The sequence below is a fragment of the Bufo gargarizans genome, chromosome 4, assembly GCF_014858855.1.
Source record: "Bufo gargarizans isolate SCDJY-AF-19 chromosome 4, ASM1485885v1, whole genome shotgun sequence".
NCBI lineage: Eukaryota > Metazoa > Chordata > Amphibia > Anura > Bufonidae > Bufo > Bufo gargarizans.
The window spans coordinates 495225478-495252827 of record NC_058083.1 but is presented as its reverse complement, the minus strand read 5'-3'; the positions used below and the strand labels follow the sequence as shown (position 1 = coordinate 495252827).

Genomic DNA, 27350 nt, shown 5'->3' with positions numbered 1-27350 from the left:
CCCTGCCCATCTGACACTGATGACCCATCCTGAGGGTAGGCCATCAGAATCAGAAACCGGAAAACCCCTTTAAATATTGATGCCCTATGCCCAGGACAGGTCAACACTATCTGATCAGTGGGGGCCCAACCCTCCCACTGTCCCCCGGGGGTCCCTGCCTATTCTTCATTTGCCTGGAGCGACTGCAGTGCATTCGTGTGACTGTTACAGCCAATCACCAGCCTCGGTGGTGACGTTGACATGTACTGCGTGTCATTACTCTATGACTGACATGACCATCTGAGCAGTAAAGGAATCCCAGCAGACAACGGCTTCTACAATGAATATACTTGATATTTATTCCATCATGATACAAGTCGAGTGCCGATCTTCTCTACTCGCATGACCATCAGAGCGTCAGCACTGTACTCAGTTTAATATGGTAAACCCCTGGACAATCCCTATAATTGCTAATTCCACTGAAAGCATCTACTTACATAAAATACCTGAAAAATTTAGGAGCCAAATTTAAAATACATATAATTACGGTATAATTAAAAAACAAACAAAAAAAAAACACACACATCTTACCTAGGGTTGTCACGATACCAAAATTTGGACTCGATTTCGATACCATAAAAAAGTATTGCGATACTTGATACCACGTGAAAAAAATTAACTTAAAACGAAGAGCAGCTGCGCATTCATGGCGACCCTCTGTTCACCGTTATGAAAGTTCCGAAGATAGCTGAGTGCTGGCCTATTTCTGGTCACTTCTATAGCAGTGAACGTGTTGAGTTTTCTAACCAAACCCTAACATCCCAGAACTGGAATCCACATCTATCTGACGCGGATGGCATATCCTAGCAAATGGGAATACCCCTTTAAGACACCAATGGTTGCAGCGTGCATGCATATGCACAGAGCACCATTGGTGGAAGCATCTACTGGAAACAATAACTAAGGACTCATTCAGGCGGCCGTATGTTGCTTTCCGCATCTGATCCGCAATTCTGCGGACCCATTCACTTCCATGCGGCCCTACTCTGTGTGCTGTCCGCAACTTTTATACTTGTCAGTGGAAATCAGGACATGGCCCCATTGAAGTCTAAGGGTCAGCAAAAATGTGGTATACAATCCGTTTTTTTTTTTTTTTTTTTTTGCAGACATGTCGAACTGACCGCAAAAAAAAAAAAAAAAAAAAAGGATCTGCATTTTTGCGGACCGCAAAAAGCATATGGCCGTATGAATGAGCCCTAACAAGGAGGTTGTCCCTACATGCATGCCATACTATAAAGTAAAACGCATTTTCTTAGCATTTTCGCTAAATATTCAGCTGCTCATGCTGAACTGATACAATCTCCATAGATTCAGCCATATACTGTACCTCCTCTACCATTCAGGGTATGTGGAAAGCTGAGAGACAGTGGTTGTCACCGAGCATCCGTGCAACTCTAAAGAAGACTAACATAATATCAAGTGTAACGTAACAGGAGAACGTATTTAATATTTATAGATTTTCTTGCTAAAAAGGTGGGAAAAAAATTATAATAATAATAAAAAAAGTTTACAATATCTTGCAAAATCCAGAAATCTGCTGAAACTATATGGGAGCTCTGAGCGCACTTTGCCGGCTCTAACACCTGTCATCCTCAGCATATCTGCCAGTCTTAATAAAGGTTGACGTTACGTGTTCTGTGACAGGTGAAGCCGACATTCACTGGAAAGCCCAAATCACACGACACCAAGGTTAAAAGTGAAGCTGGTAGTGTGGCGGAGCAGAGGCAGGTAGATTGCCTTGGATCCGGACGCCCTGTCCACGGCATGCCGAGCCTATTCGTCTATGAAGCACATGCCCCCAGAACATCTTTACGGAAGACAGCAATCAGATATCCGTCTTTAGCTTGTCGGAAAAGGATGACATTTTTCAGTAGGAAAAAGGTTCAAATGGCAGGTGTCAAAGAGTCTTAGCTTCACGTATGATGCTAGGAGGCAGGCAAAGTGCGCTCATGTCACAGCCACGCAGGGCTCTGCGCGGAGACTGCACGTCTGAAAAGAGCAAACCTCACAACCTGTTACATCAAGCCGGTGCCATTGTCTGTTACCAGAGCAGAGCCGCTTCCTGCACATTCGTCCTGGGGAGAAATGAGCGTCCTCACACACCGACGAGAGGAGAGAAAAGCCAGTTTGACACCTCTCAGGCCTAAAGGTGACGGTTACCTGTGGGTGCTTCCCCCTCCGTACACTCTGAGTATTGACAGGATGTGGAAACAGGTTATGTCAGGGTGATTCAGGTGAGAAGACGTCTTTGGAAGCAAAAAAAAAAAAATGTCTAATAAAACTTTCAGCGGCCAGGGAGCGAGTCACTTTCTATAAAGATAAGGCGAGAAGAGCGGAGGCGAGATGTGCTAGAGAGAGTGCGTGCGCTCAGGTCTACCCTGATATCCCATATATCTGCCTACAAACAGCTGATAAAATTATAGAGTGCCTTATCAGAAATAAATAAAGAAATCTCCTGTAGAGTCCTCGAGTCATTGTCTTTCACTTAAAAGGGTTGTCCATAAGTTTGATAGGCCATCAAAATCAGATCGGGGCTGGTCTGATACCCCCAATTCCTGACAATCAGCTGTTTTGCTTTCAGCTCTCGCACCAAAAGTCAGCGATGGAGCAGGTAACTGCAGCACTGTCCCCAATGAAGTAAATGGGAGCAATGCTGCAGTAAGCAACTACATTCATTAGACAATGAAACAGCTGTACAGCGAGGGTGAGAGGGGCTAGACTCTGTCGGTTTGAGACTGATGGCCTATCCTGAGGATGTGTCCATCAATATTACAATTATGAACAACCCTGTTGGGGGGCAGTACTAAGAAGAACATTTGGGATAATTGTGCGTTAAAGTGGTATTCCTATCATATAATGCTATGGCATATCGCTATGATATATCATCACTTTGTGGTCAGTGGAGGTCCAACTACTGGGACCCCAGCCCATTTTCAGAATGAAGGAGCAACAGTAATAATTAAAAGGATTCTCCACTTTGGACAACTCTGCATCTTAGGTGGGTCCTTTTGACAATAAAATGATCACAACGTGCCCCTTTGCTAAGATCTCCAGTGATCAGCTGTAATCTGTGGGTAAACCTGGCAGTAAGTGTTCGATTTCCCTGCAGCGCCACCACAGGAGAAATTATGCATTACACAGTGTCCACATTAATACACTGTCTGGGTAATGTAGGACAGGACAGATTCTTCAGAGGGATGCTCTTTGTAGCTGCTCTCCACTCTAGAAAATAGATGAGGATCCTGAACTAATTAACTAATTTATCAATAGATCCGCGATCAGACAGGAACTGACTGCATCATAAATCCCTATAATGGAGCCGAGGTTGGTCTGGGAAATGTGCCCGACACATTGGCTGTGTTTTCCGGACCGGGTACGGTCTTGTGAATCAGACCTTATATCTGTTTTGCATCTAGGTAGACCCAGCAGCAGCCTTGCAGAACCGGCTAGTCACATGATCACGCGACAAACAGAGGCAGCGGCAGCTCTAAACCATACAAATCATAAATTAAGCGCAGTGTACGGGAAAGTAGAAAAAACAAGTGGTATAAACCATCACTCTCTTGGCTCGCCCGCAGAGTTTGATGAACCAGCATTCAGCTCGGTCGCTCCGGCAGACGGCTAAATATACTATGGCACAGGCTTCAGAGACCTGGACCGCCCGCTGTAAGGTCCTTAATCTTCAAGAGCATCTGACACTGGCTGACCTGTTACATGTGCACTTGGCAGCTGAAGGCATCTGTGTTGGTCCCATGTTCATATGTGACCACATTGCTGAGAAAGATGATGTTTTATGATATGCAAATGAGCCTCTAGGAGCAACGGGGGCGTTGCCGTTACTCCTAGAGGCTCTGCTCTCTCTGTAACTGCCACACCCTCTCCCGTTTAATTAACAGGGAGTGTAAATGTGATAGTCCCTGTCCCTATCGTCAATTGCAGAGAGAGCAGAGCCTCTAGGTGTAATGGTAATGCCCCCGTTGCTCCTAGAAGCTCATTTGCATATACTAAAACATCATTTTTCTCAGCAATGTGGACACATATGAACATGGGACCAACACAGATGCCTTCAGCTGCCAAGCGCACATGTAACAGGTCAACCAGTACCAGGTTCACATGGCTAATTAAGAAAATATGCCCAAAGTCTCACATTAAAGGGAATCTGTCACCATAATCTCGAGCCATTATCTACAGTAATACAGGAGTAGTACTACAGATAAGGAGTCCAGCTTTCTGTCTTTTATTTTCCTACTGCCTCCTGTTCTCTTGCTGTCAGTGTTTAAAGTTGCCCTGCAATGCATTGTGAGGACTGCTGTGCATGCGCACATGAGTCCTCTCCATTATGTTAGCACAGCGCAGCAGTCCTGATTGTGTAGTTAAGCGCAGCCTTGAGTGCTGACAGTGGGGGAACCGGGCAGTAGGAAAATAACTAATGGCAATCTAGACTCCTTATCTGTAGTACTACTCATGTATTACTGCAGATAATGGTCCAGAATCGCGGTGAACGGTTCCCTTTAAAGGATGTGTTTTTTTGCCAGTTAAAACAAGATAGCGAAACATATCCTTTTTCTAACCTCTTTTTGTTTTCTGATTGCAGATAGATTTGTTTCAAAATTTAATTTCCTGCACATAATGATGTTTTTAACAGCACTTAGAAAGCATTAAAAAAGTTGCTTTACAGCAGCCCCATGGTCCATAGACACAATAGTCAGGAGGGGACTTCAGTGACTTCTATGGGAGAGTCTTCTGGGCATGCTCTGTGACCTGTGCAGAGGTCATTGTACAAGGAAAGAATAGATAAGCCATGACAATCACCTACTGTGAATGGAGGATCTTATCTTATCTATACACAGAGGTGATATCATTACAGGCAGAATGACCGATAAGCAGATAACTACAGTAAAGCAATCTGTATAGACAAAGACTAAGCCTATTATTAGGCTTCGTGGCCAGTGCAAAAACTGCAGGATTTTATGGTTTTATTTTTGTTTAAATATTTTTGCTTAGATTGCCACCCAGTTCCCTAGACTAGGAGGTTTGCCTGGAAACAGGCACTACTGAAGCTGAACTGGTGGCCACACTGGTTGTCACCCAGCTTTTGACAACCACATGGGAAAATTTATCAAAACTGCTGTTAAGGAAAACTGGCTTAGTTCCCCACAGCAACCAATCAGATTCCACCTTTCATTGTCCAAAGGAGCTCTGTAAAATGAAAGGTGGAGTCTGATTGGTTGTTATGGGGAACTAAGCCAGTTCTACTTTACAGCAGTTTTGATAAATGACCCCATGGACTATGAAATGACAATGAAAAATTGTAATCCACATCACAAAAGATGACAACTCAAGGACACTTTTTCCCCTTTCTGGAACACATGCTGCACGATTATCCCTGACATATGGAGGAACTTTGGTGCGATTAGTGTGAAAATAATCACAGGGAAAGCGGCCAATGAGTGTCAGCTCCTGGAGCACATAACCATCTCCTGGAATGACTTAGCCGCAAAGTATAAAAATAAATAAGGACACAGAAAAGACGGGGAGAAAATCTACAGGTGTTTGTTCTGGCCTTAAATACAATAAATCAAACTGCTTAAAAAGGAAAAGAAAATATAGCTGCATAAATGGGGTCATTTATCAAACTGGTGTAAAGTAGAACTGGCTTAGTTCCCCATAGCAACCAATCAGATTACACCTTTCATTTTCCAATGGAGCTGTGAAAAATGAAAGGTGGAATCTAATTGGTTGCCATGGGCAACTAAGCCCGTTCTACTTTACACCAGTTTGATAAATGACCCCAAAAATGGCTACGACTTCAATCACAGCCTTCACTGCCATCCAGCATTTTCACTCTAATGCCAGCATTGAAAGAGGTCCTGACAACTGGATTAATTAAAGGGGACATCCAACATTTTGATATTGATGGCCTATCCTCAGGATAGGTCATAAATATCAAATCCGCGGGAGTCAGGCTTCTGGCAACCCCGCCGATCAGCTGTTTGAAGAGCGCTGCAGCCTATCCCTAAGCCAGCTAAGTCATATTCATCAGTCACGTGCCCTAGGTGCAGCTCAGTCCCATTCAGGTGAATGGGGCTGACCTGCAATACCAAGCACAGCGACTATCCAATGGATGGCGCTGTGCTTGGCAAGCTGCAAAGAGGCTGCGGCCCTCTCCGAAGCCAAGTAGGGATTGTTTGCCAATCCATCATGCCAATCTGATAATGATGACCTATCCTGAGGACAGGCCATCAATATTAAACCCAGAAATTCGATTTAAGGGGGTTTTCTGCTTTGGACACTCCCTACTTGGGTTCCAAGACAATAAGATCACAAACCAAGCCCCTTCTGGGACCCCCAGTGATCAGCTGTAGAGGTTGCGTTCACATCTGTCCTGTGAATTCCGTCAGTCTGTTCTGGCGGAGGAACAAGGCTGCTGGAGTTCATTGTATCTGGCATAGCTGGATCCCACCATGCACCACCGATTCCCAATCACTATAATGGGATCTGGCTGTTTCTAGCATATATGCCGGCTTTCAGCTTGACAAAAAATGCTGCATGGAGTATTTTTTGTCTAGTCAAAAGCCGGCACATATGCCAGATACAGTGACCTTGTCAGAGTGTCGTAGTTCACAACGCAGCTGTGAACCTGGCCTATGTGCTCTGTTTCTCTGCAGTGCCACCACAGGAGAAATTAAGTATTACACGGTGTCCATTCAAATCAAGCGGCTCACAGTGTAATACAGTACAGGACAGGTCCTCCAGAAAGAGAGACGCTCTTTAGAACCACTTCCAAGTCAAGGTATGAGGATTCTGAAAAGAGAACGCCCCCTTCTCAGAACTACAGGACACATGGAAAAAAGTATTCTTAACTAGACAATCCATTTAAGTTGTTCAAAATAATTCAAAGTAATCACAGATTTGTGTATTTCTGGCATCATTCATGTAATACATTTAATTCGGTAATACAGAATATGGCTGAAAACACCATATGCAACAGCACTCTGCAAACATTAAAGGGAGTCTGTCAGCAGTTTTGACCATGCTAAACTGCTGACAGCACCTAAGTGGCGGCTATACAGATATACCTTTTGTGGAGCTTTTATTATTAGGAGTAGTGAGATTATGAAGTTTTATTCTGCTAGATTCTGCTCCTCAATTGGAGGCAGGGCGCTCTCTGCATTGAGCTGCTTCAGAGCCCCTCCCCATTGCTCTGAGTGACAGCTGCAGTGCTCTCCTGGTTGGATGCAACAGCTGTCAATCGGAAGGGAGGGGTTGTGAAGAAGCTCAATGCAGAGAGCAAAGAACCCTCCGCACTAGGCACTTACAGGAGCTAAGCCTGGCAGAATAGAGGATAGCAGCACCACAAAATGATGTTTGTACTGCTCTCCCCAGCCAGCACTGTCAAAAGTTCAGCATGGTCAAAATTGCTGACAGATTCCCTTTAAAGGGGTTTCCAGCACTTAAAGGGGTTGTCCAGTTACAAATACTTATCTCCTACCCACACGGATAGGAGATAAGTGTCTTATCAGAAGGGGACTGACTAAGGAGGCCATTGCTGATCGTAATAATAGGGGCACTGTGTTCGCCCATTTCAATGAACCATCGGTCATGCATTTAAGTCTATGAGACTTATGGAGATGGTAGAGTACAAGCACTTAGGTTGTACTCTGGCAGTCCCATAAAGTTGGATGGAGCAACAGCCTGAATGTGTGAACCATCACTGCAGTCACACACAAGGACCCAGCAGTCAGTCCCCTGCCAATTAGACACTTATCCCGTATCCTGTGAAGTGTTTATAAAGGGAAAACCGCTTTAAATATTGATGACCTAACTTATGTACATGCATCTGTGCATTTATTTTGTTTTGTAGAGGTGGATCCCTCGTTTGAAACCTCCACTGGTAATTTTAGTGTAGGGTCCCATCTATATGAGGTTACCTTGCTGGGGCAGATGGGCTCATACAATTTGATCAAAATGTATGCCAAATAGTTGACATACATGTGAAAAGTGAATATAGCAGTGATGCAATATAAAATAAATAAATTTAGGGTTTGCTGTGCCCTCCCTTTCACCTAAGCCGCAGATCTACCAATTCCAAACACAACACAGCCATGATTTAGCAGCTAACAGATTATATCTCACCCCAAGTGATTTATTCACATCTACTCCACTCAGTACTTATCTACCATGTCATATAGTGATTCTGAGTAAGTGCGTGAGTTAGGAAGCAGAATCAGCTGTTTCCATGTGCTTTTTCCATCAAATGTGAAGGAATTACCAACTGAGATTCTAACATAAATATGAACAGACACTTTCAAAATTCTCTTTATTGGGAACTTTTTTAATTGAAAGAGGGGGTACCTCGTTTGAGACCTCCACCGGTAACTTTAGTGTAGGGTCCCATCTATACAAGGTCAGTATTCTTGGACACTTTCTGCTTATCCAGCGCAGCTTTTGAATTGGCCAGTGCTGCTCATGTAAGCAGCACTGGTCGATCCAAAAGCAGCAGGGAGTGTCTCGGACTACCATAGAACAGTGTGCATCAGGTCGTCTGAGAAGCAGTGCAGCCATCTTGGGTGCCAGAAAAGTGGCCCAAGAATTGAGGGATCGATGGGGGCTTTAAAAAGAAGAAAAATAAAAGTCAAAAACAGGCAAGACTTACCAATAGACCACACTAAGCGGTGCAAAAAACCTCCTTTGGATGAGATCAGCAAAATATCTTTCCGTTTCCCTGCATGCTGTTCCATTTCCAATAGCAACTGTATAGCAGCTGGAAATATAAGAGACAGGATAAGGGATTATTTTTTTTAATTATAATCGGACGCTGAAATATACAGTATGTGACTACCACAAGGAAATATTATAGTAAAAGACATGATTCTCTTAAAATATCTCTCATGAGGCATTTTAAAGGTGACCATACAGTCCTTTGGCCAACAGCAATTCCTCCCCTGCCCATACACATGCATGCTGGACTCCACCAGGCGTGCATGTGTTCTCAATAATTGACTGCCTCTGGTGGCGAGTTATCTTTGCTGAGAAAAAAAAGGATCGGGTACGCTGAATTCCAAAATGCCCGATCCTTTGTTTCCCAACATCTGTCATCAAAGTAAAGACAAGACAACCCATACACATTATATGGTCTCCCCTGTATGGGCACCATAACAGGTCACTTTCACACTATGTTGCATAAATCTAAAGCGCGGGCGAATATAAGAAACTTTGTGATAGATCTTATCAAAGAAAAATCCCTTGTCCTAGAGTTATCAGCTGTTTCTTTCCCTATCTCCTTTTCTAAATGAAATTTCTCTTGGCAATTTGCGACAAATCCTTGTTAAAACCAACACAGGCTGCCTGTATACTGAAGGATCAGATTATATCATCCCATAAAAGTCTATGGAGAGGGGAGGAAGCGCAGAGAAAAGCAAAGAATAATAGTAAATAGCTAATAGTATCTCTCACTCCAAGTGCTTTATTCGCATCTATACTGCTCAGTATAATAATGTCCTATATGGTGATTATGAGTGAGCGATAGTAACAAAGCAGAATCTGTTGTCTCCAAATCTGAAGGAACTGCCAACAGAACATCTAACATAAATGTGAAGGTAGCCATAGACACTTTCAAAATTGTCCTTATTGGGGCATTTTGCACTGAAAAAGGGGGCGGGTTTGAGACGTCCACCAGTTAGTCAGAGTTGAGAGTAGCTATAAAGAGGACCTCTCTGTCCGAAAGGCCTAACACATCAGTGGTTTAGTTGGACGGCCTTAAAATTTTATCCTAATTTCTCTGTAGAAGAGGTGCTGGGGAAATAAATACATACTACGGGAGATCTCAGGCAGGTTTTACTGTAAATTATAATGGATTGCCAGAGGTCTCAGTAACCAGATATCCTGCAATCATCTTATTGTGGGACTGTCAAAAGTGGCGATTATCTGGTTTGACACAACTTTGCAAATGTACAGTCAAAAATACAAAACGACTTTGCAATCAGAGAAAAATGCCTTGTTCTCCAATTATTAGCCCCCCCCCCCTTCCTAAACCAACATTCACTCTGAATCTGTGATAAATCTGTCTTGAGATACCAAGACGGACTGTCAGCTCACTGAAGGATCAGATTACAGTTGTCCACAGAAGTCTATGGAGAGGGGAGGGGATAGGAGCAGTGAGCAGCACAGTTAGCAAAGAGAAGCAGTCCGTATAAGTGTTATATCTCACCCCAGCGAGAGAGAGGGAGCAGAATCTGCTGTTTCCATGTATTCTCGACGTGGAGCAGCTAATCTCCACCCACCAGCTCAGGGACAACTGAGAACTATAGATGGAGCCTGCAAAAACTGCTACAAAGGTGCCAGATACAAGTCATATAAGGCCCCTTTCACACGAGCGAGTCTTCCGCGCAGGTGCAATGCGTGACGTGAACGCATAGCACCCGCACTGAATGCTGACCCATTCATTTCAATGGGTCTGTGTACATGAGCGTTTTTTCTTCACGCATCAGTTCTGCGTTGCGTGAAAAACGCAGCATGTTCTATATAAATGCGTTTTTTTTACGCAGCCCTGGCCCCGTAGAAGTAAATGGGGCTTCAGTGAAAAACGCATTGCATCCGGAAGCAAGTGCAGATGCAATGCGTTTTTCACCGATGGTTGCTAGGAGATGTTGTTTGTAAACCTTCCGTTTTTTATCACGCGTGTGAAAAACACATCAAAACGCATTGCATTCACGCGGAAAAAAACAGAACAACTGAACACAGTTGCAGACAAAACTGACTGAACTCGCTTGCAAAATGGTGCGAGTTTCACTGAACGCATCCGGAGTCAATCCGTCACGCTCGTGTGAAAGGGACCTAAAGGTCAGTGCTATCATTTATGTATAAACACATGGCAGCCTATTCTGAAAAGCTAAGTTATATTTCCCCAGCGCACATTTCTTAAAGGTGATGTGAACACGTCCCGATCCTCCTTGCTGGCCGCGTGATGACACCAAAGTTCTGCTTTTTGTTTTGCAAAAAGTCCTATTATAAATTATAAATGCATGAAACTTTCACCTTCATAAACAAACGGCGACGCAAAATCATTAAGTGCGTTCTTCATCTTACACACTGACCTAGCTTTCATGATCGCGTTCGGCAAACACAATTACCCAGGATTGCAGCCGACAAAACGACAGGTCAATGTAATTAACATATAATTGATCAATTAGCCTCTCTCCAATTATCCCTCCAACAACTTTTCCTTTGATAGGTATTGCCCTGAAAACATGATAATTAGCTCCGATTTAATTATTACTGCGCGATCTATTATGTATTGCCCTGCAAATTAACCTATTTCTAATTATCAGACAGACGACGTGCTCAGGCGCTCGCTGCCACTTCTAGGCTGCCGTGTAATTGCGGAGATGTCTTTTCCTGCTGAATGGAGATATAAGCCCCGTGACTCAAAGGGATGATTAATCACCTACCGAGAATGATTGCTAAGCAGCCATCACTATCGGAAGATGATCGCTGATATTACTTCTGTCTACAGCGAGTTCTATATAAATCAGGACTGCTGTCTTCTAAAAGCAGCGCCGCCCCTGTGCTTAATATTGCAGCTTATAACAAGATTTCTGGCAAGCGGATTCAGTGCGGAAAACCGCGCCGAATCTGCGCTGAAACAGTCTCCTGTTGTTTTAAGAGGGAGGTTGCGCAGCAGTTTATATGTCAAGGATTTTTCATGTGTGGCTTTCCAGACCACGCCAAGAATCTACATGTCCAGCTTTGGCATGGTTACCGCATGGGCACCTCGGAAAGCCATGGCGGGAGCCTGCTCGCAGTTTAGCTCAATTCAATGGTTAGACGAACTGTAGAAATAAAAATAAAATAAAAAACACGGAAGCAACCGCAGCTGCTTCTGCCACGTGATACGTGGCGGATTTTGTCATCGTTAGAATCTGCCGTGTGAACATATCCTATATCTACTGAAGTGCAGGAAACTCAGCTGCAATACCACACACAGCCAGATGGCGCTGTTTTTAGAAGAAAGCGGTCATGTTTTTCTAGTTCAGAACAAAAAGTTTAAAGGGCATGTGTCAGCAGTTTTGTACCTATGACACTGGCTGACCTGTTACATGTGCGCTTGGCAGCTGGAGGTATCTGTGTTGGTCCCATGTTCATCTGTGCCCGCATTACTGAGAAAAATGATGGCTTAATATATTCAAATGAACCTTTAAGAGCAACGGGGGCATCGCCATTACATCTAGAGGCTCTGCTCTCTCTGAGACACCCTCTGAGCTTTGATTAACAAGTCTAGGTGGTGTAAACGTCATCATGCCTGACCCTTTCAATCAAAGTACAGAGGGTGGTGCAGTTGCAGAGAGAGCAGAGCCTCCAGGTGTAATGGCAACGCCCCCGTTGCTCCTAGAGGCTCATTTGCACATATTAAAACACCATTTTTCTCAGCAATGTGGACCCATATGAACATGGGACCAACAGAGATGCCTTCAGCTGCCAAGCGCACACGGAACAGGTCAGCCAGTGTCGTAGGTACAAATCTGCTGACAGATGCCCTTTAACGATAACGATTCCTGTGGGATGACCATCTTTTTTAAAGCCAGCCCTTTCCCAAAATCTAAACCCCCTGGACAAGGCAGAGTTCTAGGATCTATCACCACATAATCTGCATGCTGAAGAAAGGTTCCATCAAAAATAGGAAAAATGTGTCAAATGTCTGACAGTGATGTCTCAATATAAGAAATAAAAGTTTATTTATTTAAAAATTAAAAAGTTTTTGACACTGAGTCAACCTAAAGGTTATGAAAATATAATAAAAGGGTTTTTCCAGGGAAATGTATAAAAAAAAAGACACAATGGGTTAAAAATTAAAAATAAGTATTACCAACCTAACTGATCCCCACACCTGCCATTCTGACGGTGCTCAGGTCCCCGACGCTCTTCGCTTCCTGATCCCAAGCTAACAAACAGCAAACGGCTTTGACTGTCCGCTCAGCCAATCACTGACTGAGGAGTCACCATTAAGGGGCTGACTACCGGGAGCACCAACCGATCACAAGCACCAACCCTCCTCCCACCACATGTATGGAGCAACGGTCGGGAATGTACAATGCATTACTCCATATGGGACCGTCAGAGATAGCCAAGTACAGAGCTAGCTCTGCCAGTCCCATGGAGATACTGTAAATGGAGCAGCAGCCAGGGCACGCTCTATTCATGTGCTCCTGTGTCACAACCCTGAGGATAGGCCATCAATATAAAAGGACCGGAGAACCCCTTTATAGGGAACCTGGGAACTTCATGCTGACCGTACTGAGGGCAGTATAAAGTAGTGACAGAAATGCTGATGTCAGCGGTGTGTCACTCATCAGCTAAAAGTAAGTGGTTGCCGAGAACCCGCATCATAATCATTGCAGCCCAGGCCTTGAAAAGAGTCAAATCTACCTGAGAAGAGTCCTGGTTATACATAATCTCCTGCTCTCCTGCCCATCTGCTGATGATTGGCAGTTCTCTCCTAGAGAGAAAGGGAGAAAACTAGGTAGAAGACTGTCAGTCATCAGCAGGTGGCAGGAGAGCAGGAATTCCTGAGTAACCAGGACTCTTCTCAGGTGGCCGTGACTCTTTTCCAGGTCCAGTCTGCAATGATTGTGATGTTGGTTCTCAGCAACTACTTACTTTTAACTTTTTTATTTTTTTTTTATTTATTTTTTTTTAAATCACATTTTATTAGTGTTTTATCAAAGCATGTCATTCCAATGATTTCTCAGTCATCATTTTGGTATAAATGCGCTTATAAATGTACAGAATCAAAATACATTTCCGGAGTTATACATGTATAGCACATATCTCGAGACAAATATACATTTCTATGAATACAATGCATGCTTCTAACAATTCATTTCCCCAACCTCCCCCCCACGCCCAACTTTTCTCTGGTTGTGTCTCTTTATACCTTCCCTCTTACGTTTCCTAACATCACTTGTTCACTTTCAAATTCCCTAATGTCCCTCTTAGATCCTTCATTAGATACCATTCTGTATGCCTAAAGTTCTGCATGATCTTCTGGATATCACTCTCTGACAGGTTTTTACTAATAAATGTTTTCCACTTGTTTAAGAAGTGTGTCGAAGTGCTATTCTTGTGTGTTTCTGCCTCTAGTTGGTCCATCAACAAGAAATGTTTCATCTGACCTACCAATTCAGCCATAGACGGAATTTCCTGATCTAGCCACTTATTGAGTAAGCACCTCAACGCTACTAACAGTGTCCCGTCTACCAATCTTGGAACCCTTAAATGCTCCTCATACATATGAAAGAGCACCACTTGTGGTTCACAAACCAAATTAATATTCCATGTTTGTTTAATCCAGGTGAGCACCTCCTTCCAATACGTTTGTGTCTTTTGACACTTCCACACACAGTGATCTAGAGTAGCTTTTGGCTCTTTACACTTAGGACACATCACCAATCTATTAGGATAAGAACTGCTCTGAGGTATATTGAAGGCATATATGGCCCTATAAAGTAGCCTGAACTGGGTTTCCCTCCATCTTTCACACGTCACCACTTTTCTCACTCTCATCCATCCACCATCTTATCTTTCCATTCTGATGTACCTAGGAGTGCCTCCCAACGCTGAAACAACTTGGCCTCCGTTCTCTTGTCCTCCCTATCTCTGATCTCCCTATACACTTCAGATAGGGATATTTTGCGTTCCTTTTTTTCAACAAATTATCAAATTGATTTACGGCATATTCACTTTTCAAATCTTTCAGTCTATTTTTGCAGAAGTGCATTACCTGCAAGTAAGGAAGAACCTGACCTCCAGGGAGAGCATATTTTTCTTGCATCTCGCCGAAGGTCAAGTATCTAGACTCTTTGTCATGTATTACCTGCCGCATAGTAGTTATTCCCTTGTGCTTCCAGTTTTTGAACAGTTTATTGGACCTTCCTGGTTCAAACTCTGGATGTCCAAATAACATCATCTGCTTAGACGCTAAGAATGACAGACCGTAGATCTTTCTCATTTCTTTCCACGTTACTACTGTGTCCCTTATCACCACCGAGTTCTTCAAATCTGGGTGCAATAATGCCAATCTGGAGTGTAAGAGTCCTCCTAAGTCATAGCCTCTAGCTAACTCCCTTTCCAAAACCACATTCGAGTAGTGTGCCGTTTGGTTAATCCAATCCCTGCAATGACGAAATATCCCTGCAAGGTTATACCTCCTTATGTCCGGAAATTGTACTCCTCCTGCCTTCTGTGCCCGCCACAGCGTTACTTTTAACTTTTAAATGACAGACCTCTGAAATCAACTCACCTGTCTCTACTTTATTCTGCCGTTAGTATGGGCAGCACAAAGTTGATGACAGGTTCCCTTTAAGATAAATAGAGAACAAGCACCATCCAGAGCAGCAGGCAATGCAGAGAGCTCTGTATGTGTAACACATCTATCAGACTTGGGTTGTCATTGCCCATTCCACCGCTTTGCTGTAAACAGAGGACTCTGACTGTAATGTGGGGCCCATGTGTGAAGCCAAGGGCCACATCTGAGGCCCTTTAGACTTACTGAGAGGCAGAGAACATCGACTGTATATAGAGCATGCTTCACGTCAGCATACAATCAGCCGTCAGTAGAAAAACCGAAGAATAAAGCATGCATACTTGAAATTCTGCAGGAGTTGTCTGATTTTCTCTGCTTCTTGCATTCCGCGCCCGTGTCCTGTGTGCAGATACACCACATCTGTATGAAGAATCTGATCTGAAAAATATATATATACGGAAGACATTTTATACGCCATTCAATGTGAATTAAAGTGTTCCTCCAGTTATAATGATGCACGGGAATCACAATCCTAAGTGTATGGGCATCTTTAGGACAGTCCTTCTCCACAGACGCATATTGGAAGGCTTGCCAGGCCAGCAGCTGTCTCTCCTGACTACCCTAAAAACATGCACAGTCTGACAACGCAGCAACAAAGCATCCTTCTTAGGCCGAATGCACACGACCGTGGAACGCGGACGTGAGCGGTCCGTGGTAACCCGGCCTGGCATCCTGCTGAGAGCAGGAGCGCACGGCGTCATTGGTTGCTACGACGCCGTGCGCTTCATGCCGCCGCTGCACTACAGTAATACACTGGTATGATTTATACAAGTGTATTACTGTACTGCAGCGGCGGCACGAAGCGCACGGCGTCATAGCAACTAATAACGCCATGCGCTCTTGCTCTCAGCAGGATGCCAGGCCGGGTTACCACGGACCGCTCACGGCCGTGTTCCACGGTCGTGTGCATTCGACCTTACCCTCAGCATCTTTCATACACCTTAACCCCTTAAGGACCAGGCTCATTTTCACCTTCAGGACCAGGCCATTTTTTGCAAACCTGACCAGTGTCACTTTAAGTGCTCATAACTTTAAAACGCTTCGACTTACCCAGGCCGTTCTGAGATTGTTTTTTCGTCACATATTGTACTTCATGACACTGCTAAAATTGGGTCAAAAAAGTTAATTTTTTTGCATAAAAAAATACATTTTTTACCAAAAATTTTGAAAAATTAGCAAATTTCAAAGTTTCAGTTTCTCTACTTCTGTAATACATAGTAATACCCCCAAAAATTGTGATGACTTTACATTCCCCATATGTCTACTTCATGTTTGTAGCATTTTGGGAATGATATTTTATTTTTTGGGGATGTTACAAGGCTTAGAAGTTTAGAAGCAAATTTTGAAATTTTTGAGAAATCTTCAAAATCCCACTTTTTATGGACCAGTTCAGGTTTGCAGTCATATTGTGAGGCTTAGATAATAGAAACCTCCCAAAAATGACCCCATTCTAGAAACTACACCCCTCAAGGTATTCAAAACTGTTTTTTCAAACTTTATTAACCCTTTAGGTCTTCCACAAGAGTTGATGGCAGATGGAGAAACAATTTTGAAATTTCTATTTTTTGGAAAATTTTCCAATATAATCAATTTTTTCCAGGAGTAAAACAAGGGTTAACTGCCAAACAACACTCAAAATGGGTTGCCCTGATTCTGTAGTTTGCAGAAACACCATATGGGTTTTGGAAGGCAGATTTTGCAGGACTGGTTTTGTTTATACCATGTCCCATTTGAAGCCCCCTGTTGCACCCCTAGAATAGAAATTTCAAAAAAGTGACTCCATCTAAGAAAGTACACCCCTCAAGGTATTCAAAACTGGGTTTACAAACTTTGTTAACCCTTTAGGTATTCCACAAGAGTTAATGGCAGATGGAGAAACAATTTTGAAATTTCTATTTTTTGGAAAATTTTCCAATATAATCAATTTTTTCCAGGAGTAAAACAAGGGTTAACTGCCAAACAACACTCAAAATGGGTTGCCCTGATTCTGTAGTTTGCAAAAACACCCCATATGTGGTCGTAAACTACTGTTTGGCCGAACGGTAGCACATAGAATGAGGGGAACACCATATGGGTTTTGGAAGGCAGATTTTGCAGGACTGGTTTTGTTTATACCATGTCCCATTTGAAGCCCCCTGTTGCACCCCTAGAATAGAAATTTCAAAAAAGTGACTCCATCTAAGAAAGTACACCCCTCAAGGTATTCAAAACTGGGTTTACAAACTTTGTTAACCCTTTAGGTGTTCCACAAGAGTTAATGGCAGATGGAGAAACAATTTAGAAATTTCAATTTTTTGGAAAATTTTCCAATATAATCAATTTTTTCCAGGAGTAAAACAAGGGTTAACTGCCAAACAACACTCAAAATGGGTTGCCCTGATTCTGTAGTTTGCAAAAACACCCCATATGTGGTCGTAAACTACTGTTTGGCCGAACGGTAGCACATAGAAGGAGGGGAACACCATATGAGTTTTGGAAGGCAGATTTTGCAGGACTGGTTTTGTTTATACCATGTCCCATTTGAAGCCCCCTGTTGCACCCCTAGAATAGAAATTTCAAAAAAGTGACTCCATCTAAGAAAGTACACCCCTCAAGGTATTCAAAACTGGGTTTACAAACTTTGTTAACCCTTTAGCTGTTCCACAAGAGTTAATGGCAGATGGAGAAACAATTTAGAAATTTCTATTTTTTGGAAAATTTTCCAATATAATCAGTTTTTTCCAGGAGTAAAACAAGGGTTAACTGCCAAACAAAACTCAAAATGGGTTGCCCTGATTCTGTAGTTTGCAAAAACACCCCAAATGTGGTCGTAAACTACTGTTTGGCTAAACGGCAGGACATAGAAGAAGGGGAACGCCATACGGTTTTTGGAAGGCAGATTTTGCTGGACTGGTTTATTTACACCATGTACCCTTTCAAGCCCCCTGATGCACCCCTAGAGTAGAAACTCCATAAAAGTGACCCCATCTAGGAAACTACGGGATAAGGTGGTTGTTGTTTTGGGAAAATTTTTGGGGTAAATTAGATTTTTGGTTGCTCTATATTACTCTTTTTTGAGGCAATGTAACAAAAAAATTTAATTCTAAAATAGTTTCTACATTCGCTATTTAGTTTTGTGGAACACCTAAAGGGTTAACATAGTTTGTAAAGTAATTTTTGAATACCTTGAGGGGTGTAGTTTCTTAGATGGGGTCACTTTTTTGGAGTTTCTAGTCTAGGCTACATCAGGGGGGCTTCTAATGGGACATGGTGTAAAAAAAAAAAACTGTCCATCAAAATCTGCCTTCCAGAAACCGTATGGAGTTCCCTTCGTTCTATGCCCTGCCGTGCGGCTATATAGCCATTTACGACCGCAATAAATGTTTAGTTTTGTTTGGCTGTTAACCCTTGCTTTATTACCGGCAAAATGGATTTAAATTTAAATTTTGCCCAAAAATAGGTGTTTTGGCACCGTTTTTATTTTATATTTTTAACACCGTTCATCCGAGGCGTTTGGTAAAAAGTTATTTTTATAGCGACGACTTTTACGCACGCGACGATGCCCAATATGTATGGCTCTCAGACTTTGGAGACACTAAGCAGGCATCCTAAAACTGCGGCCCTCCAGATGTTGTAAAACTACAATTCCCACCATGCCCTGATGATGGCTGTAGGTTGTCTGGGCATGCTGGGAGTTATAGTTTTACAACATCTGGAGGGCCGCAGTTTGAGGATGCCTGCACTAAAACTAATATTTTTTGGGGAAAGAAAAATTGTTTTCGTGTCTCCAAAGTCTGAGAGCCATAGTGTTTTATGTTCTCTAGTGAACTGTTGGGGATTATAAAAATTTAGTACTCCATGGAAGTGTGATACTCCCTGAAGCAATCGATAATGCAGAGGCCCGGATGATCGGGGCACGTGTCACATTGAGTTGTGGTGTCCTTCCGTATCCCCCTCTTGTGACACACTCTGCACTTTTTTTGGGTTCGTCCCTTCTTTCCAGTATGGGGGACCACACCTGGAAAGTGTTGGCCAGGGACGATCCGGGCGCCTCCAGTTCCCGAGGTACTCCGGCCTGCTCTTTCCCGGTCCGAAAAGATCAGGTCTTTGAGGACTGCCTCATAGAATTGGAGGAATGTCCCTGTGCTGCCAGCGCTTCGGGATAGTACAAAAGAGTTGTACATGGCAACCTGCACCATGTAGACCGCAACTTTTTTGTACCATGCCCGGGTTTTGCGCATGGCGTTATATGGCGTGAGGACTTGATCAGAGAGATCAACTCCTCCCATATACCGATTGTAGTCGACGATACAATCGGGCTTGAGGACCGTTGCTGCGGTACCTCGCACAGGGACTGGGGTGGTGCTGTTACCGTGGATTGTGGACAGCATAAGGACATCCCTCTTGTCCTTATACCTGACCAGCAACAGGTTTCCACTGGTAAGTGCACGGGTCTCACCCCTGGGGATAGGTACCTGGAGGGGGTAGGCAGGGAGGCCGCGTTGATTTTTCCGCACGGTCCCACAAGCGAACGTGGATCTGGCGGCAAGGGACCTGAACAAGGGAATGCTGGTATAAAAGTTGTCCACGTACAAGTGGTAACCATTATCCAGCAGTGGGTACATAAGGTCCCACACGAGTTTCCCGGTAACACCCAGAGTGGGGGGACATTCTGGTGGTTGAATCCGGGAATCTCGCCCCTCGTACACACGAAATTTGTAAGTGTACCCTGAGGTACTCTCACAAATTTTGTATAGCTTCACGCCATACCTCGCCCGCTTTGTGGGAATGTATTGGCGGAAACTGAGTCTCCCCTTGAACGCAACGAGAGACTCATCAACCGCGACCTCCCTTCCAGGTACGTAGGCCTGCTGAAATGTGGCCCCAAAGTGATCGATGACCGGCCGTATCTTGTACAGCCGGTCATAGGCAGGATCACCTCGGGGTGGACATGCTGCATTATCGGAATAATGCAGACATTTCCGGATGGCCTCAAACCGGTGACGTGTCATGACCATACTGTACAGTGGGGTCTGGTACAGGACGTCCCCACTCCAGTATTGCCTGACACTGGGTTTTTGGACTAGACCCATATGCAGCACGAGGCCCCAAAATGTCCTCATCTCGGCTGCACTGACCGGCGTCCAGCCACCGGGTCTAGCCAAAACTGAGCCTGGGTTTTGAGCGACGAACTGTTGGGCGTACAGATTCGTCTGCTCCACCATCAAATTCACCAGTGGGTTACTGAAAAAAAAACTAAAAAAGTCTATTTCAGTAAACCCCACTGTGGGAATCTGGATTCCAGGATTGCCAGCGAAATCCGGAATCTCAGGCTCAAAGTCCACTGGGGGACACCAGCTAAGTTCATCGGCAGGGGGCTCCGGTGAACTTATTTGGTGGGCCGGGAAACCAGTACGAACCCCAGGGCGGCTCGTACTAGGGTGGGCCACAGGATCCCTAGCATGTGTGGCCCCTGGCTCCGCCTGGCGGCGTCTCCGCTGCCTTGGTGGCTCATCGTCATCCGATGATGATGAGGAGGATGCGGATGACAAAAGGAACGTGGGGTCATCCTCATCCTCACTGGGGCTCTCAGAGTCGGAGGCAATCTGGGCATATGCCTCCTCGGCCGAGAACACCCGGCGGGCCATGGGTGTGTGTGTGTGCGTGTGTATGTGCGTGCGTGTAAACCTTTATTCTATGTGCGTGTGTGTGGGGGCACGGGTGTTCACGTACTAAAAAGTCCAGGCAAAAAAAATGGGCAAGTGTTAGGAAAAAAAAAAAAAAAAAAAGTTCAAACTTGCTGATCAGCGGTTCAACGCTGATCAGCGGTCGGTGGGGTGGTGGGGCGGGCGATGCGCTAACAGTGGACGGACGCTAAAAAGTGCCGGCCAGTCAGCGCACGCAGAAAAAAAATAAAAAAGTGGTGGTGGGGGAAGGGTCTGGTGGTGGGGGGAGGGGGTTGGTGGGTAGGGGGGGGGGGCTGGTGGTGGTGGGGGGGCTGGTGGTGGGGGGGTTGCGGGGGGGGGCAAGTGGCAGGGGGGGTCTGGGGTCTGAAAGTTGAAAAAAAAAAGTTTGGAATAAATGTGTTTTTTTTTTTTTTTTTTTTTTTTTCTAACTTTTCCCTTCTATCCCTGCCTAAAGGTGCCTCTCCCTCACTGACCCTAACCTACCTGGGTGGCGATGGGTGCAGGAGGGTGATGGATGCCGATTTAGGGGGACACAGGAGCTGGTGCTGGACGATGCTGCACGGTCAGGGTGCTGGACAGGAAGAGGAGGGGAGAGAGGAGCGCAGGAAGTTTGAATCTCGCGCCTCTCTCCCCTGCACCAATCAGCACCCTGGACAGCGGCGTTCAGCACCAGGGCCAGCTCCGCCTCTGCAAATCCTCGGACTGCGATTGGTGGTGTAAAATTACGCCACCGATCGCAGTCTTTTTCCGGTTCATCGGGTCACAGGACACCCGAATGGACCGGAAACGCAGAAAACCGCAGGTCTGAATTGACCTGCGGTTTTCTGCGATCGCCGATACGGGGGGGTCCAATGACCCCCCCCTGCGTTGTTACGGGATGCCGGCTGAATGATTTCAGCCGAAATCCCGTTTCGATTAACCCCCGCGGCGCCGGAATTCAGATTTTAAGTCAGGACGTACCGGTACGTCCTCGGTCCTTAAGGACTCGGGAAATAGGGCGTACCGGTACGTCCTCGGTCCTTAAGGGGTTAAAGGGGTTCTCCCATGATTAATGTTAAAAAATAAATTCAGACACCATATAGTACATGACAATCTCTAACAAAGCTAGAACCAGCCCTGTACCTCACAGGGAACCAGAGATCTCCCCATTGGCTCTGCTAGATTTATATCAGGCTGGCAACTCAGGGGGTGTGTCTTTTCTGCTGCAGCTAAGGGGGCGTGTCCATGCTCTCCCTATCACAGCTCAGGGGGTGTGTGCTTTTTGCTGCAGCTCAGGGGGCGTGTCTCAGCTCTCCCTATCACAGCTCAGGAGGCAGCTAAAGGATGTAACTGAGCATGTGCGGCCATCTCAGCAAGGTGGAGAGAGAAATAAGAAAAAGAAGAAACAGCAGGTGGCGCTATACAGTTAGATTTTATCGAATGACTTAGTGGCTATAGTACATTTTTAATTCCATGCTATTACAAAAGTAGTCAGATCCAGGTGCTGGTTTGAGAACTGTAGAATTTTTTCATGGGACGTCCTCTTTATATTAGTGTCCAGTACCATCTGTGGGGGTTTTGATCTAATATGTATTGTCAGCTGCAGACTGATAGCGACAGTTATAGTGGTGGTCATATCGGTCACCAACTTTTACCAGTAATTTTTAGATATTGTTTGGCACCTGCAGACTCGTTGGGTGGCGTACGGACACCTACATCATAGAGTAGAACACAATGCAGCACCTCTATTGTCTAGGAGTACTGGGAGATAGGATGCACTTACTGGTGGCTGAAATGATGGCCAGCTTACAGCCATGCTTATATCCAGGGTCAACACCCATTATAGTTCGTCCTCTAACTGGATTTGCAAGCAGCAGCTGGCGCAGGTTTCTTCCAAACATCATAATGGATTCTTTCTCTGCGTCTGACGTGAGCTTGGAACTGTTGGAATACAAAACAAATGTGGGACAGCAGTCAATCAACACAAACTGTGTATGTACAGTATATATACATCTATCTATCTTTTTTTTTTTTACCCCTTAAGGACAGGTCTTCAGTACCAAGCAATTTTCATTTTCTTCCCTCAAAGCATTCTAAAAGCTTTATCTTTTTTATTTTTCCGTTGACAAAGCTATATGTAGGCTTTTTTCTTTTTTTGCAGACAAGTTGTAGTCTTCACTGGCAACACTTTAAAGGGGTTATCCGTATCCAAAGTCTAAAAGATCCCCCCACCCCCAATGCCCAGGCCCCTCGTATACATTATACTTACCTGCTCCCCGGCACCAGCGTTGTTCCGGATCCCTGCGCGGCATCCCACTGGCTGCTCCCCCCTATTGCCGGATGTTGATGGGGAAATGCAGCAGCACTGTGCAGGGATCCGGAGCAAAGCTGGGGCCAGGGAGCAGGTAAGTATAATGGTGGCATTCAGGGGGAACTTTTAGACTTCAGATAAGGAACATATAATGTATTCTTTAAAGGGAGTTTCAAAGCTTTTCAAAAAAGAGTTTAAAAAAAATACCTATATGTGTCTGAGTGCTCACCAGATAATAGCAGCATTATAGGTCAGAAATAGCTATCGATCCTTTTCACTATCTTGACAAGATCTTTGCTACACCTTTGTTTTGATTCTGCCAGGGCTTGCTGTGGGTGAAATTATTAATGCGAACAGCTACAGTTCCCTGGATTCCTCTCAGCTCTCACAGACTCAGCATCAATTCACAGCGGCAATTGGGACATAATGGGATGTTTGAGGGAAGGGGTTATAGATCCTGAGACGTTATGGCCTTTTCTAAAATTCTCATTTGTTCCAATGGAGAGTGATCATACATCAGATCTCCAAAAATGGACAGAACCTAAACTGTCCCATTCTTGGATAAGTAGAAGTCATAGATAGTTGATAGATCTTAAAGGGCATCTGTCAGCAGTTTTGTACCTATGAAACTGGCTGACATGTTACATGTGCACTTGGCAGCTGAAGGCATCGGTGTTGGTCCCATGTTCATATGTGTCCAAATTACTGAGAAAAATTATGTTTTAATATATGCAAATGAGCATCTAGGAGCAACAGAATGCCATTTGCACTTTGATTGACAGGACGGCAGTATAAACGGCATCATGCCTGGCCCTGACTTCTTCTAAAGTCAATCAAAGTGCAAAGGGTATGGCAGATACAGAGAAAGCAGAGCCTCTAGGTGTAACGGCAACGTCTCACGCGATTGTCTTACTTAAAAAAAAACTAATTTATCATGTAGACAGAGTTACTAAACGGCACTAACTAATGTATTGTGATTGTCCATATTGCCTTCTTTGTAGGCTTGGTTAATTTTTCTATTGGATTATACAATGCTTGTTTTCAGGGGTTACGACCACCCTGCAATCCACAAGTGGGGGTCGTGCTTGCACAACTGGTGGCCAAGTCTATGAGAGCACGCACAGACATGCATGCGCAGCAGCTTCTTTCCCGGCCCCCTTATATCTGCACTGCAACGATGGCCGTAACCCCTGGAAATGAGAAGTGTATAATGCGATGGAAAAATGAATCCAGCCAGCAAAGGGGGCAATATGGACAATAACAGTACACTAGTAAGTGCCTTGTATTAACTTTCTCTACATGATAAATGCTACTTGCTGAAGTGACACAACCCCTTTAAGGGGGTAGTTCATATTAGCAAGTCGCTACACCGTTCCTGGCCTGTGGTGGCTTTGTGTAGGGAAAAATTGAGAAGGACCTAAAGTGTCCCACACGCCACCATGGTCACCTTCTTCTAGTAAGCCATGGCATAGCCCATATTTTGGCTCTGTACAACCGTTGGGTCGTGAAGAGCCATAACTGTCCACTGATGGACATTTATGGGGCCCCGCTCTACCTCTACATTTGCTTCTAGGGAAGAGTATATCTGACATAGAGCACCAAGTGGTGGCACATGCACCTGTCGGATCTGTAGCGTGGTGCCATGAGGGACTTCCATGTAGCGTTATACATCCTCCTGTTCAATGCACTCAATTTTAAAGGATAACTGTCATATTTTTTTTTATTTGCTAGTTTATTAGAGCTAGGCATGTATACCTGCCAAAAGATCTTATAATAGCAGCTTTCATTAATGTCCCCAGTCCCTTTCCACTGCTCCCTGAAAAGACCGTTGCTAGGGCTTGTCTGTCTTCCAATTAGTATAAACAGAAGACAGAGGGGCGGTACTTCACACTGCATGCCTGCATTCGGCTTCAGCGTAAGGAGGCGTGTCTCTCAGTAATCCAATCTGATTGGCTGGCAGAAAGCTGCTGGCTACAGCAAGTTTGTATGTGACCTGAGGGAAAGCAGTTTTGGCTTCAGAGAACTGGCAGAGGAGCCATCTTGAGAAGATCCTCATATTGTAAATGTTTAAACAGCAGTAGCAAAGGGAAAAACTCAAGGAAAACAGTGGTATGTGACTAAACTAAAGATTGCTTTATGCATAATCCTGCTGCAGCAGTAACATGTGCTAAAATAGATTTTTTGATGAAAATATGACAATTATCCTTTAAGGAAACAAAAATGAGACACAAAGTTGTCCTTTTTATTCTCCGTTTTTAGTCTGAAGCTGCCATAGCTGCAAACTGCACAATAAAGCTTCAACCCAAAAATTCAACCCGTCTCCTATAACGCCAGTATTGACACAGCAAACGTCATTACATGGCAGGCTATGACTAGCTAAACGCCAAGATATTTCAGCATAAACTTCATCGTCCTATCTGCATAAAAATCCTACAAAAACACGCCAGATGGTGCCAAGGGCAACAATCTCAGGTTTTCAGACGTGAAAGACAATATGACTTGTAGAAGGCGGGGTAAAGAAATGTAATGAAATAACAGGCCCAGTCGTTCCACAAATCTATGTGAATATTTCCTCACCTGTCACTAAATAATAAACTATTTCTCTGGCACGAGAGAGGGTGGGAGCGTGTCCTGGAACTGTGCATTCACTAGAAGGCTCTTAGAACACCATATGGCGGAGTTACAAATGTCTGACTTGTAAAAAAGAATATTTGGTCAAAAAATACAGAGGAAGCCAAATCTGAAATCTACCAAAGCTGTAGATCTGCAAGGTATGGAATGGTAAGAATGCTGTAAGGAACCATATTCTCGTTTTACATGTTACTTGGCGTACGGTTTATTTTACAGGATGCTGTTTTTGTAAGTAACCTGTAACCTTACCGCACATCACCTGCTGCTATGGTTTAAGGCCGAACAGATCCTAATTATGGTGCCTATGAAAATACAGGAACCTGCGATGTCTCGCTATGGAAAGGGAAGAGTTAAAACAACAAGCCTCGCTTCTTCTCTTTAAAGGGGTTATGCCATGATCGATGTAAAAAATGAAAACCAGACATAGTATAGAACATGCCAATACCTTTCTAACAAAGCTAGAACCAGCCCTGAACCTCACATGGATCCAGAGGTCTCCACATTCACTGCTCTAATTTATATCAAGCTGGCAGCTCACAGGGCGTATACTTTCTGCTGCAGCTCAGGGGTTGTGTCCTTTCTGCTGCAGCTCTCTCTCTGTAACTGCCACAGCTTCTAACAGAACATATGGCTGGTGGCAGTTGAAGATTTAAATTGAGCACGTGCGACCAGCAAAGTGAGACGGACAAAAAAAAAAAAAAGAAAGAAAAACAGCAGGTGGCGCTATAAGAATACATTTTATTGAATATCTCAGTGGCTATGCTAAATTTTTCATTACATGCCATTACAAAAATATTTAGATCCAGGTGCTGGTTTGAAAAATGTAGAATATCCTTTGTGACACAACCCCTTTAAAAGGGTTTTACTAAGTGTTAAACTCACCCCCTTATCTCGAGGAACTGATTGATGGGGTCCAACCGTTGGGACCCCCAATGATTACAAGAACCGAGGTCCTGTGTACTCTTGTATAAATGAAGTGGTAGTTGAGCATCCGTGCTGCCGCTACATTTATCTAGCCCCGTACCTACCTCCAGCAGTCCTATGGAGATAAATGGAACAGCAGCGCACATGCTCAACCTCCACTCCATTAACAGGGGGACAACGGGACCCCAAGTTTCAAAATTCCCAGCGGTTGAACCTCCACCGATCAAACTATAATCTCCAATCCTGTGGACAGGCAATGTGTTTTAAACTTGGCACAAACCCTTTAATGTCTGTAGGTCGTGGTAGTGCCTGTGATGTTTCAAAAAACTTTTGATGTCATAGCGACATATCAAAGGTTTTGATTGGTGAGGGTCCGAGTGCTGAAACACCCGCCGATCCCTAGAACGAGGAACAAATGCACATATTGCACTCTCCTTAA

At 44.3% G+C, this 27350-nt stretch overlaps 1 protein-coding gene across 2 annotated transcripts in view; it reads right to left on the bottom strand.

The window, feature by feature from the left end:
* Positions 1-27350, bottom strand: part of SRBD1 (S1 RNA binding domain 1) — a 204828-nt gene that overhangs the window by 128837 nt on the left and 48641 nt on the right. For both annotated transcript variants that reach the window (XM_044289689.1, XM_044289690.1), the window contains exons 13-15: positions 22829-22986; positions 15682-15778; positions 8696-8803 (exon numbers count right to left, since the gene is read on the bottom strand). In XM_044289689.1, the coding sequence (XP_044145624.1) occupies positions 8696-8803; positions 15682-15778; positions 22829-22986 (363 nt within the window). The remainder of the gene's footprint in view (positions 1-8695; positions 8804-15681; positions 15779-22828; positions 22987-27350) is intronic.